At 42.8% G+C, this 18,346-nt stretch overlaps 1 protein-coding gene across 3 annotated transcripts in view; it reads right to left on the bottom strand.

Annotated features, from left to right (window-relative positions):
* Window positions 1-18,346, bottom strand: part of Btk (Bruton tyrosine kinase) — a 44,282-nt gene that overhangs the window by 14,139 nt on the left and 11,797 nt on the right. For all 3 annotated transcript variants that reach the window (XM_048417805.3, XM_048417804.3, XM_048417806.3), the window contains exons 4-9: window positions 14,432-14,500; window positions 11,420-11,501; window positions 3,515-3,643; window positions 3,050-3,117; window positions 824-1,011; window positions 381-443 (exon numbers count right to left, since the gene is read on the bottom strand). In XM_048417805.3, coding sequence (XP_048273762.3) covers window positions 381-443; window positions 824-1,011; window positions 3,050-3,117; window positions 3,515-3,643; window positions 11,420-11,501; window positions 14,432-14,500 — 599 coding nt within the window. The remainder of the gene's footprint in view (window positions 1-380; window positions 444-823; window positions 1,012-3,049; window positions 3,118-3,514; window positions 3,644-11,419; window positions 11,502-14,431; window positions 14,501-18,346) is intronic.

Below are 18,346 nucleotides of genomic sequence, written 5' to 3'. Positions count from 1 at the left end.
AACCACAATCCCAGAGAACTTAGACAACAATGAAGACACTAAGAGAGACTTACATAAATATAATTTACATGGGAAGTAGAAAAAGACAAGATCTCCTGAGTAAATTGGGAGCATGGGGACCTTGGGGGAGAATTTAAGGGGGAGAGGAGAGGCAGGAAGGGGAGCAGAGAAAAATGTAGAGCTCAATAAATATTAACAACAACAACAACAACAAAAAGCTCCAGACGTGGCTCAGTGGTAGATTGCTTGCCTATCACGTACAAGGCCCCAGTTTAAACCCCAGTACTGAAAAAATAATATTCTGTTAAAAAATGTACAAAAAGCATGCACTGCACTCTGTTTCCTGCAAGTCCGTGCACTGAGAACACAGGCATACTCACTCATACATCTCTATGGAGTCTTCTGCTTCGGTGACATAGTTATTAGGAATGTAGCCTTCCTGCCTGCAGAGAACACAATATGGTCACACAGTGCTTCTTTACCCTCAGGTAGACAGACTCCTGTACCCACTTGCCTGAGTTCAAACCAAATCTCGGAGATATAAATATATCCCTTAAAGAAGACTATATCGCTGATGCATAGTTAAGCCAGTGAAGGGGGGAGCTTCTGAACTTTGACATTTCATTGTGTGCATCACTACAGATGTTCTTAGAGGTGACAGATGCTGCATGTAGAGCTGTACACTGGGAAATACTTGAAGGGAGAGTGAACTCATTGTGCTGTGAGAAGAATCCAGACACAGCACAGGGGAATCATGTTTGGAGCATTTTGTGTACAGGTGGAGCAGGCAGGCAAAGGCTCAGGAGGGGCTACACACACTCACCCATTTTTATCCCGCGCTCGCCACCATGTTTGGCTGCTTTCCTCCAGGATAATGTACTCCTCACCCTTTATCAATTGCAAGTCATTTGCATTCATTGGCATATAATCATAAAGGGCCACGACCTTTTTCAGTTCGCTTGTGGAGACTGGTGCTGCTGTTGGCTCAGGGGGGAGGGGCTTTTTCAAGATCTGTGTGGTTAGGAGGAAAAGTAGAAGGAGAGAAGGTTGGCTAGTCATCAGACCCTTTCCTCTCCTCCTTTCTAACTCTCTGGTTTACAGGAGGAAGAAGCCACTCTAACTCACATCAGGCATAATGAATATCTTAGTCAACTTTCATTCCGTGACCTTTTAAGTAAGCCCCAAGCAGATGTTCCCAGCTGCAGTTCACGCAAAGATCACCTAGGGAGTGAGTGTTTCAACACTCCTATCTCCAGAAAGTCTCCAACAGACCAACTTCATCACATTTTCTGCTTGCAGGACCCAAACATTAGCATTCTCTATCTGCAACCAGGAAACCTACCTGATACACCGATCTAGTAACTGATTCAGAACCTCAGGTTCCTTCTTTACAAAATGATTGTGATAAAACCTAAAGTCAAAATGGAGCCCCAAATCAAGCTTTTTAAATTATATTCTCCCCCCCTCCCCGGTGTGTGTGTATTCATGTAAGTGTGCCACAGTGAACATGAGGTAGTCATAGTACAATTTTTCTTTAACCATGAGTATCCCAAGGATCAAACTCGGGTTGTCAGACTCAGTGGAAAACATCTTTACCTGACAAGTCATCTCAACAGCCCCCCAAAGCACTCTGGAGTCAGAGGCAGGGGGATTAAGAGTTTGAGGTCAGTCAAACATGATACCATACATGGCAGCGCTTGGCATGGGGACATAGGAGGATTAGTAGTTAAAGACCATCTGAAACTGTTTGAGACCAGTTTTGGCTACCTAAGACCATGTCCTCCCCCTTTACCCCACCCTAAAAAAGGAAAAGAGAGAGCGATTGAGGCCACCTTGGATTACATAGTGAGACTCTATCTCAAAATGCAAAAGAGAAAGCAAGAAAGAAACAAATGGGAAATGGCAGTGGTAGAATCTAAAAATGTTCAGTGCTAAGTTCTTTTCCTTAACATTTATTAGGTATACAGTGTTCTGATGCAGGCCAGAAGAGGGCGCCACACCGCATTACAGATGGTTGTGAGTAACCATGTGATTGTTGGGAACTGAACTCGGGACCTCTAGAAGAACAGCCAGTGTTCTTAACTGCTGAGCCATCTCTCTAGTTCAAGTGCTGGTCTTTTAACTTTACTGTATGTTTAAAAACACTTTTAATTAAAAGAAATAAATTGGGCATGGTGGGGCATGACTTTAATCCCAGCACTCTGGAGGCAGAGGCAGGCAGATCTCTGTGAGTTTGAGGTCAGCCTGTCTATAGGGTGAGTTCCAGGATAGCCAGGGCTAAATAGTGAGATGCTGTCTTATCTTAGCTAGAGTTTCTATTGATGTGAAGAGATACCATGACCACGGCAATTCTTATAAAGGAAAATCTTTAATTGGGGCTGGCTTACATTTTCAGAGGTTTAGTTCATTATCGTCATGGCAGGAAGAATGATGGTTACAGGCAGACATGGTGTTGCAGAAGGAGCTGAGAGGGTTCTACATCCAGATCCAAAGGCAGTAGGAAGAGACTGAGCCACTAGGCCTGTTTTGAGCATCTAAGACCTCAAATCCCACCCCCTAGTAACACAGTTTCTCCAACAAAGCCACACCTATTATAGTAAGGCCACACCTCCTAATAGTGCCACTCCCTAGGAGCCTATGGGGGCCATTTTCTTTCAAATTACTATATCTCAAAAAATTGAGACTAAATACATTAAATAGCTACCAAGAGCTATGTAATAGCCCTCTTCTCATTGAAGAGGAAGTCTAAGTAGACAAACCCTTTTGCTCAGTGTAAACATCAATGAGCACTTCCAAGTTCCAGGCAAGTCTAAGACTCTAATGTGTGGTCAGTGATTCACAACAGTTTGCTGTTGTTTTGTTTTTTAAAACAGGGCTTCCCTGTGTAGTACTGGCTGTTCTGGAACTCGCTCTGTAGAGCAGGCTAGACTCAATTCAAAGATCCCCCTGCCTCTGCCTCCTGAGTGCTGAGATTAAAAGTATGGGCCACCATGCCTGGTGACAACAAGTTTGCATTTAGCCCACAGCTGCATGTAACTTCCCATTATACCTGATCTTCCTCTGGAGTAGGCGGAAGAGGCTTTTTCGTTTTTCGATGAGAACTCCCAGGTTTTAAGCCTGTAAAACAAGAAGCCAGTGACATTATAAGATGCATTTTAGGGGAGGGCTCAGAGACAGGTTTGACTTTGTCGCTGTATACACCGCATCTGGCAAGTCAAAATGAGATTCTGGGTGCCTAGCCACTCAGCATAATACCAGCTGGACTTCAGCCCACATTAACTAATAACCCCCAGCAGTCAAAATGTGCAAATTTGTGCCGTGTCCTTAAATTTGATAGGCCCTTGAGACTGTGATGAAAATAATGTCGAAGGAAGGAGAAAACAGAGTGGGGACACAGTTGTCTAAAGCTTTGGGTTCCATCCCCAGCAACACACACACACACACACACACACACACACACACACACACCTGCGCGCACACACAGGGGAGGGGTTGTATTGATCAGATATCTTACTTCCATTCCTGTTCTCCAAAATTTGGCAGCCCATGGCATTTTTGGCTGTCTGAGAGCAGCAGAGATACTGTCCATCAATCCAGAAGCAAGGGTGGTATTTCTGTACCAGGTCACTATTGTAGCGGATTACTGTTGCGAAAGAGAAGAGAGATCACACAGAATATGCCAGAGAATATACCATCTGCCAGCTTCCTCTTTGCCAGAGGTAAGTGCTAATCATCAAACAACTCTCTCTCCTTAACCACCCTGAAGGACACAGACAGCAAGGAGCCCGGCTGGTTCACAGGGGTAGCCTGGCCTGCCTGTTCGCACTGATCTGAATTATTTCCTGCACACTTGTCTCTTTTTGTGGTTTTTCAAGACAGGGTTTCTCTCTGTAGCCTTGGCTGTCCTGGAACTCCCTCTGTAGACCAAGCTGGCCTGGAACTCACTGAGATTCACCTGTCTCTGCTTCTCTGAAATTAAAGACTACACCACCACGACATAGCCACAGTTATCTTTAGTGGCCTGCCATAATGAGTATTCTCCAACCAACACAATTAAACTGGCAGATGCCTCCAGAACCCAATGACAAAGATGTGTCTTTTCCCAGTAGTCATTATAATTATCGTACCAGGCAGTTGTTAACTATGATGTCTGTTTTTCAGAAGAAGGAAATACATGAGCCTAGGTCTAACTCATTCCATATTTTACTACACCAATTTCCTGGTTCCCACTTTCTGACTCTTCTTTTTTATTGTTTGTTGAGACAGAGTCTCACTGTGCAGCCCAGGTTGGCCTGGAATTCACTAAGTAGCCTGGGATAGCCTTATACTTAAAATTAATGACTACTGCCTCAGTCTCCCTTATCTTGAGGGTCCAGGTGTGAGCTACTCTGCCTGGATCCTGAGTCATATTTTAGTGACACCTGCCTTAGGGAGAACTTGCAGTATTAGGCTTTCTGTGTGCATGGAATAGTCACCAGAACTGAGCTTGAGAGAAATTGTGTGTCTGCCCTTAGGAGAAACCAAACACACATATAAACCAAAAAACACAAAATTCCAATCTTCCTTGGCCACTGAGCAAGACAAGTATATATTTGCGTATGATATATATATATATATCATACGCAAATATATGTGTGTGTATAAAGATAATTATATATATAAAGATAATTATATACATAAATAATTATATGCATATAATCTTCTTACTGCCAAAATACACATGCAGTTCCATTTACCTTACAGGAATGGTAGGCAGGCTCTAAAACTCTTCTAGAAATCAAAGTAATTGACAAATAGTGGTTTGCAGATGTGCGCAATTGCTGTTCATAATTAATTAATTCAGTGGCATCTCAAGAACCTTACAATAAACTCAATTTCAAAAACTTTTTTTTGTCTTAGGGGTTTTTTTCTTTCTGTTTTGTCTTGATTTTCTTTCTTTTTTTTTAGAGACACACTATAAAGCTGGGTGGGGAGATGGGGAAGATTATTATAGAGTCTAGGAGGAGTTGGGGGAAGGGAAAACCATGATCAAAATATATTGTATGAAAAACAGTTTCATTTTTAAAAAAGGGATCCAGGGCAGGGCAAACAGACAGATGGGGAATGTACTTATCACTAAAGCCGGACACCCTGAACTGGATTCTCAGACCCTACTTAGAAAACTTAACTGGTCTGCAAATCTGTAACTGCAGCATTCCTACGGAGATGGATGTCAGAGAAGAAAATCAAGGTGGGAGGTGGAGGCAGGAGAGTCCCCTTTCAAAGGCATCTAGGATGGTGTGGGATAACTGAGAAAAGTCAGACAGTGGAAACAGGAGGTCCTGAGTTCAATTCGCAGCAACTACATGGTCTCACAACCATGAGATCTGGTGCCCTCTTCTGGCCTGCAGAGATACATGCAGGCAGAACACTGTATACATAAAAAAATAAATAAATCTTAAAAAGGGAGTGGGTGGACAGTGGAAACAGCTGACAAAGGCCCAGGCTGCTCCAAACACATGCACACTACTGCCAAGAAGACTCTTTTATAATATAAGAACAAAACCAAAATATTCCAGCGTAGAAAATACCTTATGTTCTAAGAGCTTACTAGTCATTCCTTATGCTTTTAAAGCTGTGGGAAGAGGCCTAGAAATCTGAAGGGCCATATGTATTTCACAGGTGAACAAGATAAAAGTAACATTTTTAAAGAGTGCATGACAATAGTCCCAGCACTTGGAAGGCTGAGACAGGAAGATCAAAAGTTCAAAGTTTGGCTGGGCTACATGCAATACAAAATCCCTAAGCTGAAGATGTAGCTCACTTGATAGAGCACTAGCTTAGCGCGCACAAGATCCTGGGTGCAATCCCTGGCACCTCATGAAACAGACGTAGTGAGCCAGGCAGTGGTGGCGTACGCCTTTAACCCCAGCACTCAGGAGGTAGAGGCAGTCAGAGTTGGAGGCCGGCCTGGTCTACAAGAGCTAGTTCCAGGACAGGCCCCAAAGCTACAGAGAAACCCTGTCTCGAAAAACAAAACAAACAAAACAAAAGCGAAACAAAACAAAAATAGACATAGTGGCACGAGCTGGTAATCCCAGGACTCAGGAAGTAGAGGCCAAAGTTCAAGGCCATCCATCCTTAAGTGCATAGCAAGTTCAAGGCCAGTCTGGGCTACATGAAACCCTCTCTCAAAAAACAAACAAGCAAAACAACGATTAAAAAAAGGTGTTTTTCACAACATACATGGGGTGGTGCAGCATGCATTGAGGAAGGGGTGCGTGCAGTGCTAGGAACGGAGTGCGCTAGGCTAGCGCTGTACCACTGAGTCGCATTCCCAGTTCCTCATCACGACCTTTGAGACTTTTACCCACTTTCCCCTGCCAACTTTTCAGGGTTCCTCTTCACATTACCAAGCACAGTGTGGTGGCAGTTGCATCACCTATAGACACTCGAAAAATACTAACGTAATACAAGCGACCAACAGTTTATCTACCTTTAATTATTAGCAGACGCTGGTATTTCTAAATAAAGCCACTGAAACTCCACCCTGCCTGGGCTAATTGCTCTGACCACAAGTGGCCTCTGCTTCTCCCCCCTGTGCTACTCCCTCCACCAAGGGCTTTAAGACCTCCAGTTCCTCTGTGCCTTGTGAAGGACAGGCACCGATAGACACTGCTAGAATACTTAACATTGGGCCACTCTGACAAACCCATCTATGCTTATAGGCTACTGGGGGTGGGGTGGGATAAAGCTTTCTACTTTCTCCAGTTTCAAGTATCCTCTCAGCATGGGCGGCTGTGGTGGCGCATGCCTTTAATCCCACCACTCGGGAGGCAGAGGCAGGCCAATCTCTGTGAGTTCAAGGCCAGCCTGGTCTACAAAGGGAGTTCCAGGCCAGGACAGTTTCAGAGAGAAACCCTGTCTCAAAAAAAAAAAAAAAGAATCCTCTTGCCACCTGGCGTAGTGGGTCATGCCTTTAATCCCAGCACTCAGAAGGCTGAGGCAGGCAGCATCCCTACTTTAGTTGTACATCTGGGCCTGGCATTTCCAGGGACTTGGAAAAGAATTATAAAAGCAGGGCGTTCCATCAAGAGAACTTGGGAGAGACTGATGACTTCAGCCATGCACAGGTGGCCTGTTGGGTAAGCTCAATGGTTGGTGTTTACTCTCTGAGTACTTGAAAGCCTGCTGGCTTTCACGCTGCCAGAAGACTCTAAAATTCTGTTTCAAACAGGCCTAATTCGCTGCCCTTATTTGTTATTGAAGCACTGCTTGTGCCATTGCCCCATCAATTTTGATGAGATCGGGCGGTTGTATCTGAAGGTCAATTAGGATAGACTTTGTTGAGCTTGACCAAACAAACTCCAGAATAGATGTGAGACTGAGGTGTATAGTTCAGCAACAAAACAAGTGCTTAGCATGACCAAGGCCCTGGTTTTATGTACGAGCACTAAAGAGGAGGAGGGATAGGAGAGAAATGCTTGTTGTTTTAATGTAGAAGTACCCATTATTGTGTTCAAGAAAAACAGGACGAAAGAGCTCGTGTCTACGTTCTAGTGATATGGCTATTTTATGGAAGATTCCATTGGGAAAGTCACCATAAACCTGGTGTGGTGATTCACACCTATAATCCTAGCACGGATAGGGCTGAGTCAGAGGGCTGGTCCTAAGTTTAATACTGGCCTGGGCTACAGTATGAGATACGGTCACAAAGTAAAATAAAAATAGAAAGAGGCAGCGAGATGGCGGCAGGTAAAGGCTCCTCCCACCAAATCTGATAACCTGACTTCAATCCCCGGAATCCACATGGTGAGAAGAGAGAGCTGAATCCCACAAGGCAAGTTGTGTTGTCCTCTGACCTCCAGACTTGTAGCATGGTGCTCATGTTTGTACACACATGCTCTCAAATTTAATAAAAGGTGGAGGAGGAGGAGGAGAAGAGGAAACAGAAAATACAGCAGCTGAATATTAGGTCCTGCTTTAAAAATTAAGGTACAATTTACTTAGGATAAATTACACAGACCAATGGTGTATAGCAAGCCACTTCTGTCACTCCGTGCTTCACCTCACTTAGATCGAATACTTTGGAAGGCGCCTCCTTGCCTCTCTACGATTAATACCCCTCAATGCTCAGATGAAACCTCCTTTGCGTGCACCAAAGGAACTAAAGGCGTGCACCACCACAAGCAGGACAGCTCCCCCCTTTCCCCCTTTATTAGCACCAGAGACTGTCCTGAGGCTATTAGGACTTCCATCTGAATCTCTCAGCAACAATACAAATCGCTAGGAGCTGCTCCTGCTTCATCTCCTCAGGGTGACTCAGGAAGCTGAAAGCCTAGCTGATTCTAAAAAGATGTCACTGTTAGGTGAGCCCTGGCTGCTGTTTTCATGCAAGCCAGAGACACGCCATACTTGTTCTTAGCCCAGCTTTAGCATGTGGAACTACTTCCACACTGAAGTTTTGCCTTTGTATTTTAATATTCTAGGTATCAAGGCCCAGGGCCTTGCATATGCTAGGCAAGCCCTTGACCACTGAGATACATCTTCAGTCCTGTAGGTTTTTTGGGGGGTGGGGGAGGAGAAGAAAGAAAGACCACAATTTAAAAATAGCAAGTGACGAAACACGGTTTCTCATATAACACCTCTGTAACATTTTTTGTGTAAAGTATGTCCTGAAGATATCTAAAACTTGTTGAGGACAGTATAATGAAGCCCAATTACTTGTGAAGAAGGAGAAGAAGCAACAGTTTCTGCTTTGTCTCCTCTGGGATGGCCAAAGAGGTTTGACAAGTTATACCGGGCACATCTTCAGCAAAGCAGAAGGGGACGCAAAACTGCACCTAGGTATCCTGACCTAGGTCTATTGACCAGTAGCAAACCAGCTAAAGAGACAGTGTTTTTGCCATCTTGGCTTTATGTTTAGCCTATTGTAATTTTGGTTAATGAACTTGGTTTGGAAATTATTGTTTGAAGTGTAAATGAACTGCCAACTCACACATTTCTCCCTCGCTTCTCCTCAGATAGGCTGCCCGTGGCTTCCTGTTTCCTAACTCGCTGCCAGCCATTCGTGCAGAGCCTAAATTGGTGGCAGGTACTAACTCCCATAGAAAAATCTATTTGGGTATCTGTTTATCAATGGTTTTCTGTGTGCTTGAATGCAACACTGTCGAGGGAACCAAAGAGGTACAAATCTCGATGCCCTTGGTAGTTCTTATACCAGTAGCTAGGAATAGTTCTCTGGCTTGGAGAAAGTCTATTTGTTTTGCGAATCGAATCTCAACCCTGTAGCCAGGCTTCACCACTGACTGGTACATGCTCATGAGCGGGTATGTCGTTTCTTTGAGTCTCAGTTCTTTCGTGTGGAAATAGGAGAGTGCTAATTCAGAAAATTATTGTGAGGATTGAATGAGACGACACATTTGAAGCACTTATCACAGATCCTGGTTCACAGTCATTGCCTGTAAGGTGCTAGTTAGTGTTGCTCTTAATCCAAAATTACTGCGAAAATGAAGCACGGTTAATACAGATAAAGTTACTTAGTTCAGTGTCTGCTACTCAGTAAGAACTCAATAACTAAATGGTCCTTCCCTTACTTTTCTCCTTCAGTTTGAAAGAATTGGTGATTGCAATGTGTACTAAGTATACTTTCAAGGCAAACCACTGAGTATTGGAATCTAAATGTTTGTGAAGACAAAGGGCTGCCGTGCAATAACCCAACTGTGCCGTTATCAGGCTGCCCTCCTTCCTGTTTCTCGAGGCAGCCTTTCCTGATGTCAACTCAACCAGTTAATCTCTCAGTCACTTGACATGTCGCTATATATACACACGAGACTATGTTCATGCATCCTGTGCTGCAAGCATCTGCAGTGAAACTTATCTCTACCACTGTGTGGTGAAGCCCTGAGGAAATGTTCAAGTTTAGGTCTTCCCAAAGCAATGACTACAAACTAGCTCCTTCGGAGATAGTGACCCACAATGAGATGGTTGCCCCGTTCTATCTAAGTGCCTTATGGTTTTTCTCATACGTTCACACGTGTTATTATTTGTTTGATTTTTAGGCCACTCTGGAGGTGGGTATGGCAGGCCTTATCATCATTGCCGTTTGGGAGGAAAAGCTGGACCACCAAGAAGCCCATAGCTTACTTGCCTAAAGTCAATAATAGAAAGTGGCTTGAAACTGAACTCTTTGTCTCTGACTTCAAGCACTGTCACACCCCTACCTAGAACTGGAAATTTCATATCCAGGACTTGAAATATTGGATAATCACTGAGCAACATACCACCTTTGTAAATAGTGCAGCATTTGCACGATATTGTTATAGAAAGTTTTATATAAAAAAGAAAATGAAGGTGTTCACAGTTACAAAACTGCATTAGAAAGAGCTGCTGAAGCTTTGTTTGTCATAGCCTGAACCTGGAAACAACCTAAATGCCCCTCAATCAAAGAATGGATAAGGAAAATGTGGTACATTTACACAATGGAGAACTACACAGCAGAAAAGTAACGACAGCTTGAATTTTGCAGAAAAATGGATGGAGCTAGAAAACATTATTTTGAGTGAGGTCACCCAGACACAGAAAAACACTTATCACATATACTCACTCATAGGCAGTTTTTAAACACAAAGCAAAGAAAACCAGCCTACAAACCACAATCCCAGAGAACTTAGACAACAATGCAGACACTAAGAGAGACTTACATAGATCTTATCTATATGGAAAGTAGAAAGTAGAAAAAGACAAGATCTCCTGAGTAAGTTGGGAGCATGGAGACTTGGGGGAGGGTTGAAGGGGGAGGGGAGAGGCAGGGAGGGGAGCAGAGAGAAATGTAGAGCTCAATAAATCTCAATAAAAATGTATATAAAAAAAGAAAGGGCTGCTGAGATGGTTTCCTAGGTAAAGGAGCTTTCATATGCAATGGAAGGAGAAAGCCAACTACTGACAGTATCTCCACACACATGCTGAGGCATGCAGGCACACACGTAATCATAATCATAATCATAATCATAAGCACACAAAACTGCACTGGAGAGATGACAGGACTGGGTTACAACTCAGTCTAGCATGTCATCTTCTGTTCATATGTTGAGGCAAACACTCTCGATCCTTCTCTCCCTCCTCTGAGTCCTTTCTCTTCTGTTAATTCATTCTTCCTTTCTCTATACCTCAATTCTCCTTCTCTTTTTTCCTCTCTCCAGCCTCTCCTCTCTTTCTTATAATTTCTTTCTTTTACTTTTGTTGTTGTTGTTTTTGAGACAGGGTTTCTCTGTAGCTTTGGAACCTTTCCTGGAACTAGCTCTTGTAGACCAGGCTGGCTTTGAACTCACAGAGATCCGCCTGTCTCTGCCTCCTGAGTCCTGGGATTAAAGGTGTGCGCCACCACCGCTCGGTTCTCTTTTCCTTTTTAAAACTAGTTTACTTTCCAAGTAAAACTCACCATTTTTGAGCTGGTGAATCCAACGCTTTCTCAGCTCTTCAGTTGGGGAGAAAACATAGAGAGGTCCTTCATCATATACAACCTGGAGTGATGAACATACCACATTTCAAGATTAGGGCTCAGAAAACAGAAGGAAAATCTTAGAGCAATAAGTGAATCTTAAAGAACAACATTGTATATCTGTTGTATAAAAGAAAGAAAGAAAACCCAGGGTCTTCAGTTAGCTGTGGTCCAAGGGTCAGGTAAACCAGTTGAAGAATTCCTGAACACTTATGTCCAGGGATGCAAGACCTCAAAACACTTAGCTTTTCAATACTCTTAAGCCCTCTTAATGTATATATTAATCTATGTTCCTATTTAGTTCATAATATCTCACTTAGCATTTGGTAGAGTTTTTTTTTTCTTTAACAAGGGATATTTTAGCCTGGTGGTGGTGGCGCACCCCTTTAATCCCAGCACTCAGGAGGTAGAGGCAGGCAGATCTCTGTGAGTTCGAGGCCAGCCTGGTCTACAAGAGCTAGTTCCAGGACAGGCTCTAAAACAACAGCGAAACCAAAACAAACAAGGGATATTTTATGATCTCAGTATTAAATTTTGGTTTTTTATGGAAGAAAATTGAAAGGACAATATATATGACATAAACTTTGATTAGTATTTGTGGGTTTTTCGAATTGGAAAAGAGGGAGTAAATTTTCATTCATGACTATTAACAACCCTTTCCAGGGACTTTCTCTCATTATTTGCCAAAACAAATTTAGAACTACAAACTTACTTCAAATTGAGTAAGTATACATCAGAGACTATCATCAAATCGGTATTTTTTAACACTTACCACGTTCATTATGCTGGGTATTACACAGATGCATAAAATATAAAAGATATTGTTCTGAAGTCAAGCATGGTGACTTACACCTGTAATCCCATTGCTGGGGAAGCTGAGGCAGAAGGAAGGTAAATTCTAGGCTAGCCTGAGGTACACAGTGAAATTGTGTCTCAAAAAAAGGGCTAGGTCTACCCCTCATAGAGTTAGTAGGCATCACAGAATGAATTCTAAAGTCAAATACAAGTTATTTTTGAATTATGAATTAATGTTCTTTATATAATGCCCTTCTTCATCATCGGCTCGTGCAGCCAAGCGAGATGATTGGGTTAAAAGACAGTGCTAATAAAAACTACGTCACGAACACCCTTCTCTCACAAGTTTTCTAACGGTCAGCCATGAAAGAGATCATTTTACATTTTTCTTTTTTGCTTGCTGGTCTTGCTTGTGCTCACACATCCATGACAGAAAGCCCCCTCCCCTGAGACTTTCCACTTCCTTTTCTGGCTTTCACTGCTGCCGAGGCGGCTACATTCACTGCCTGTTGCCTCCACCGTTCTCAGGATACAAGCAAGCCGGTTTGAAGCCCAAATTGTACTCTTTTCTATGGCTTTCTGCTCTAGTTATCAAAACGATGCTCTTGACCTGTTTCAGATCAGACTGGAGCATAGGCTTGCATCTAATAAGCCTTCCCCACACTGCCCTTCTTAATACTACCCCTTTCCTCCCCGTTTTGGTTTTTTCAGCCCACATGACCGCCATTAAGTAGACATGCAGAGCCAGAAGGAAGTGACATGATCAGCCAACAAGCAGAGTGCCTTTCTCAGTACAGCCGTCATAAACAAGACATATCGGAATGGGGCTGGGGTTGATTTATAGTCTTTTTGAGGTGTACATATGGAAAGAAACTGTGTAGATGGGGAAAATACAAAATCAAACATGCTTGTTAGTCTCATACATTGCAAAATCTCTAGATGGAAATCAACAAATGAACAATCCTTTGCTGGGTTGCCAAGAGGCTTCTGCTGCATATTTAATAAGTGAAGGGCTTCCAATAGTAAACATATCTCATTTGCAGCTCAGAAGCATCTTGTGGGCACCTGAGAGCAGTCCTCATGAATGTTAGCATTCAAAGAATAAGACCTCTTTCTCTAAGACTCTATGGAAAGCCAGAATGCTAACTTCCGTTGTTCCTAGCCAACAAACACAGCTGGCCTAATCTCATGTACACAAACCTATGCTTTGTTCCTTTTATTTGACTTCAAAAGAAATCATTAATCCTGCAAGTAACACAGCTGGGGTATGTATTAGCCAGCCTGAGCTTTGCTGTAGATAAGACCTCTGACATAGAGTTAATTATAATAATGGTTTCCTAGGTTACCTTTCAGAGACCGCCAAGATCTCTTACCAAGCATTATCAGCAGTTCTGACTAGATGTGGTAGCACTGGTTAATAAACCTGTAATCCCAGTGACTGGAAGGCTATGGCAGGAGGATGTAAGTTTGAGACCTGCTTTACAGCTCATAAAGAGACGTCAACTTTTTAAAAACTGGAGGAGAGAGGAAGAGGAAGATTAAGATGGAGAGTTTACAATAGAGGAGAGGACTAAAAAGGAGACGGGGTTAGGAGGGAGAGGAAGAGGGTTATGGCAAAAGCGGAGAAGGCTATGAGGGGGGTAGGAGGAGCAGTGGGTGGGGGAGAAAGGGTGGAGAGAATTAGAAGAAGGTAAAATGGAGAGACGGAATTAGGAAAAACCATTGACTCCTCCCTTGGGCCTGTGCAGATCTCAAAGAATGGTCTAGTAGAGCTGAAAACCCCATCCCCATATTATGTCATTTTCTGAACACAGGTCCCATGAAGATCTGTGAAAACTGACTGTGCATTTGCTGATGACTGATTATCTTTAACCCTGTCACCACACCTTGAGCTCCACAAACTTATTTTTCTGATAAATGCCCTTCAACCCTTTCGGGGAAGACAATTTGAGACTCACGTCTCCTACTTCCACACGCGTTTTCCTTGGAGATGAACTCTTTCTCTGCTGAAAACTCATCTCAGTGACAGCATACTATGCAGGGGCCTGGTCCCCTAACAGGACTTCCTTGACTACAATTTCTGCTCACTGGAACCTAGTATCCCTAGTGACTTCATTACAGAGGCTTTTCCGGAGTGGGTTACACACAATAACTCACCTGGAATGGGTACGGGAACCTTTCAATGATTGAAATCTGTTCCATTTCACTAGACTCCTCACCCCTCCTCTGTAATGAAAGAAGAAAGGAACTATGGTTACCTGTGGATGTTGTGGTGGTTTGAATGAGAATGGCCCCCCATTAGCTTACATATATTTGAATACTTGGTCCATGATTGGTGGAACTTTTGTGGGGAAGGATTAGGAAGTGTGGTCTTGTTGCAGGAGGCCTGTCACTGTTTCCAAATTGTGGATCAAGATGTAAGCTCTAGGCTGTTCTGTGGACATGCCTTTACACTATCATCATGAACTAACCCGCTGAAGCCAAACCCCAAATTAAACATTAAACACTCCTTTCTTTCTTTCTTTCTTTCTATTTTTTTTTTTTTTTTTTTTGGTTTGGTTTTTCGAGACAGGGTTTCCCAGTAGCTATGAAGCCAGTCCTGAAACTCGCTCTAAGATCAGGCTTGTCTTGAACTCAGAGATCCGCCTGCCTCGCCTCTAGAGTGCTGGGATTAAAGGTGTGCACCACCACCACCCGGACACTTTCTTTTATAAGTTATTTTCGCCATGGTGTTCTATCACCGTAACTGAAAAATAAGTAAGACAGAAGAGATGCTCTTTTCTGAATTTCTTTAGGTTTTGGGAATATTTTACCATGGATGCAGAAAACATTTGCAAAAAGCTTTTATTTTTTTTAAAAATATTTCATATTTATTTATATATGTGAAATGTCTACTGATGCCAGAAAAAAAAAGCATGATGTGCTCAGGAACTGGAATTATGGTGACTGTGAGCCATCCGCTGCGGGTGCTGGGAACTGCACATATGCTCTCTGCAAGAGCAGTAATTGCTCTTAACTGCTGAACCAACTCTCCGGGCCTGAAAAGAATTTCTTAATGATTACTTCCCATAGACCCATAGACATTCCAAATCATTAGCAAAACTGTAGCTTCTCAACAATTAGTGCTAGGAATTGGATAGCCACTTCGCATCATACCCCAGTGTAAAGTTCAGATGGATTTAAGAGCAGATGGTGAAAGTAGAACTATGACGGGATTGGGCTGCAGTGCAGTGCTAGAGTGCTTGCCTTATGTGCATGAAGTTCTGGGTTCAATTACCAGCAAGGCAAAAACATACAAAGAAATTATGATCTGGGAGTGATAGAGTGCACCTGTAATCCCAGTGCTTGGAAGTCTGAGGCTCCAGAGGGACATCAAGCCAACCTGGGCTATACCGAGCTGTAAAAACACCCACAGAAAAAGAAAGACAGAAACAAAAGGAAGACAGAGCTGTGTGTGGTGGCACATGCATTTAATCTTACCACCTGGGAGGCAGAGGCTGCTCTCTGTAAGTTCAAGGCCAGCTTGGTCAGGCAGAAATACATAGTGAGATGAGAGAGAGAGAGAGAGAGAACAAAGGGAAAGAATGACGGAAGGACAGAAACCGCTAGGTGGGCAGAATAAAACAAACCAAAGCCAAATTTAGAGATTAAAAAAAACCTGGAAGAATATTTTCAACACACTAATATTGACAAAGGACTCTTATATCAAGATGTCTTTGAAAGTGTTAGAAACACAGTAAATATCTCAATAAGAGTGGGCTAAAAAATGAACATGCAATTCACAAATGAAAAAATAGAAATGAGCAGAAGACACATTGTTCAGCCTTATAAGTAAAATTAAGTCACCAATGAAATATTTTTCTTCTCTGAAAAAATAACTAGTATTTAAAATATTCCAAGTTATAAAGATGGAGAAAATACCACCCTACATAGTTTACAGGACTGTAAGATATCACAATTCCACTTCTAGAAAATGAAACGAAATAGAAACAAAAATAACAAAAGCATTGGGGCCAGAGAAATGGCTCAGCAGCTAAGAGTACTTGCTGCCCTTGCAAAGGAGTTTAACTCTCAGGATGCATGCCACAGCTCACAAACACCTATAACGTCAGGTCCAGCGAATCCGACACCCTCTTCTGGCCTCTCTTCTCACCAGGCACACACACACACACGCTACATTTATATACATGCAGGAAAACACTCTCAAACATCTTAAAAATGTTGGAACTGAAGATGGCTCAGCAGTTAAAAGCACTTGCTAATCTTCAAAGGACCCAGATTTGATTCCCAGTACCTACACGGAGGCTCACAATTGTCTGTAACTTCAGCTCCATGGGATCCTATGTTAGATCTGAGGCAGTGTTCTGACCTCTACTGGCACCAGGTGCTAGGTATGTATGCAGGGCACACACATGCATGCAAACATTCACATAATAATAAGCCTTGAAAAAATAAGGGTGGGGTGCTGAAGAGATGGCTCAGCGGCGAAGAGCTCTGGTTGCTTTCGCAGAGGACCCAGGTTTGACTCCCAACACCAACATGGCCGCTTACAAATGTCTGTCATTCCAATGAAATGACTCTCTCTTCTGGCCTCCTCAGGCACTGCAACCATATGGTACACATACATACAGTTAAAATACCCATATACATAAAATAATAAAATAGTTTTTCAATATAAAGTGGAGAGGGCCAACAAAATGGCCCAGAGAGTAAAAGCACCTGTCACCAAACCTGATTACGTGAGTTCCATCTCCAGGAACTCCATGATGGAAGGTGAGAACTGATTTCCTCAATCTGTCCTGTGGTTTCCATACTCACGCTGTGGCACATTGGCCCTCAACCACTTGCCTGCAATAGCTAGCTAGCAAGAGAGAGAGAGAGAGAGAGAGAGAGAGAGAGAGAGAGAGAGAGAGAGAGAGAAGTATAGCCAGGCACATTGGCACATGCCTTTAATCCCAGTACTCAGGAGGCAGTGGCAGGTGGATCTCTGAGTTTGAGTTCAGCCTGGTCTACAGAGTGAAATCCTGGCCAGCCAGGTGTCTATGTGAGAACCTGTCTCAAATAAATAAGTAGATGGATAGATACATATAATGAAAACCTTTCAAAGGGAAAAGGAGGAGGAGAATGACAGAGAACGGCCTCTGACTTGGACCTTCCACATGCACACAAGCAGGTGTGCATGCATTTGCATACACTTAGACCACATACACCCAGAAAAAAAATAAATTAGAAAATCCAAATCACCAGCTCCCTTCCAAAGAAAATAAAGGTAAATTGCAAAGCAAGGTATATAGCAGCATTGTGTTCTCATTATAGAATATATATTAGTGCATGTGTGCTGCTAGTAGAGAAAATATATTTAAACCTGTATGTACCAGGATGGTGATTATTATTTAAGTGAACAGTGGGATTATACATCAGTTTTTCTTAGTTTCGCAATTTCTATATTTTCCAGTTTCTATACTAGATAGACATACTCCTATAAACAGAAAAAAAGAATCAGCAGGTGCTATTCCCTGGAAAGAGCCTGGGAATTCAGGGAGACTGGACCATGAGATATTAAAGAATCTAATCTTGGGGATGGGAAGATGGCTCAGCAGTTAAGAGCACTGACTGCTCTTTTAGAGGACCCTGGTTTAGTTCCCAGCTCCCATATGGTGGCTAACAAGCATCTGGAAGTAAAGCTCCAGGCAATCCAATGGCTCTCCTGGCCTCTTCAGGTAGGTACAAGACGAGAATGTGGTGCACAGACACACATACAGGCAAATACCCCCACACAAACAAATAAAATAGCAATTGTGAAATTAAAAAAAAAATAGTCTCTAATTTCATGCTTGTGATTACAGTACTTGGAGGGCTGAGGTAGAATTGCAAAGAATTAAAGGTCAACCTGAGATGCAAGGTGAATCCCAGACAGCCTAGGATACAGACTGAGACTCAAATACATACATACATACATACATACATACAACTCTTTAAAAATTAACTCTCCCGTGGCTCAGCCTTGGCATGGAGAGTTCCTCAAGCCATAGGTCTGACACTGACAGCTGAAGGAGGAAAGTCAATCCTCTT

This window comes from Myodes glareolus, chromosome X (assembly GCF_982192425.1).
Source record: "Myodes glareolus chromosome X, mMyoGla1.1, whole genome shotgun sequence".
NCBI classification, from domain to species: Eukaryota; Metazoa; Chordata; class Mammalia; order Rodentia; family Cricetidae; genus Myodes; species Myodes glareolus.
This window is presented reverse-complemented; position numbering and strand designations above follow the sequence as displayed.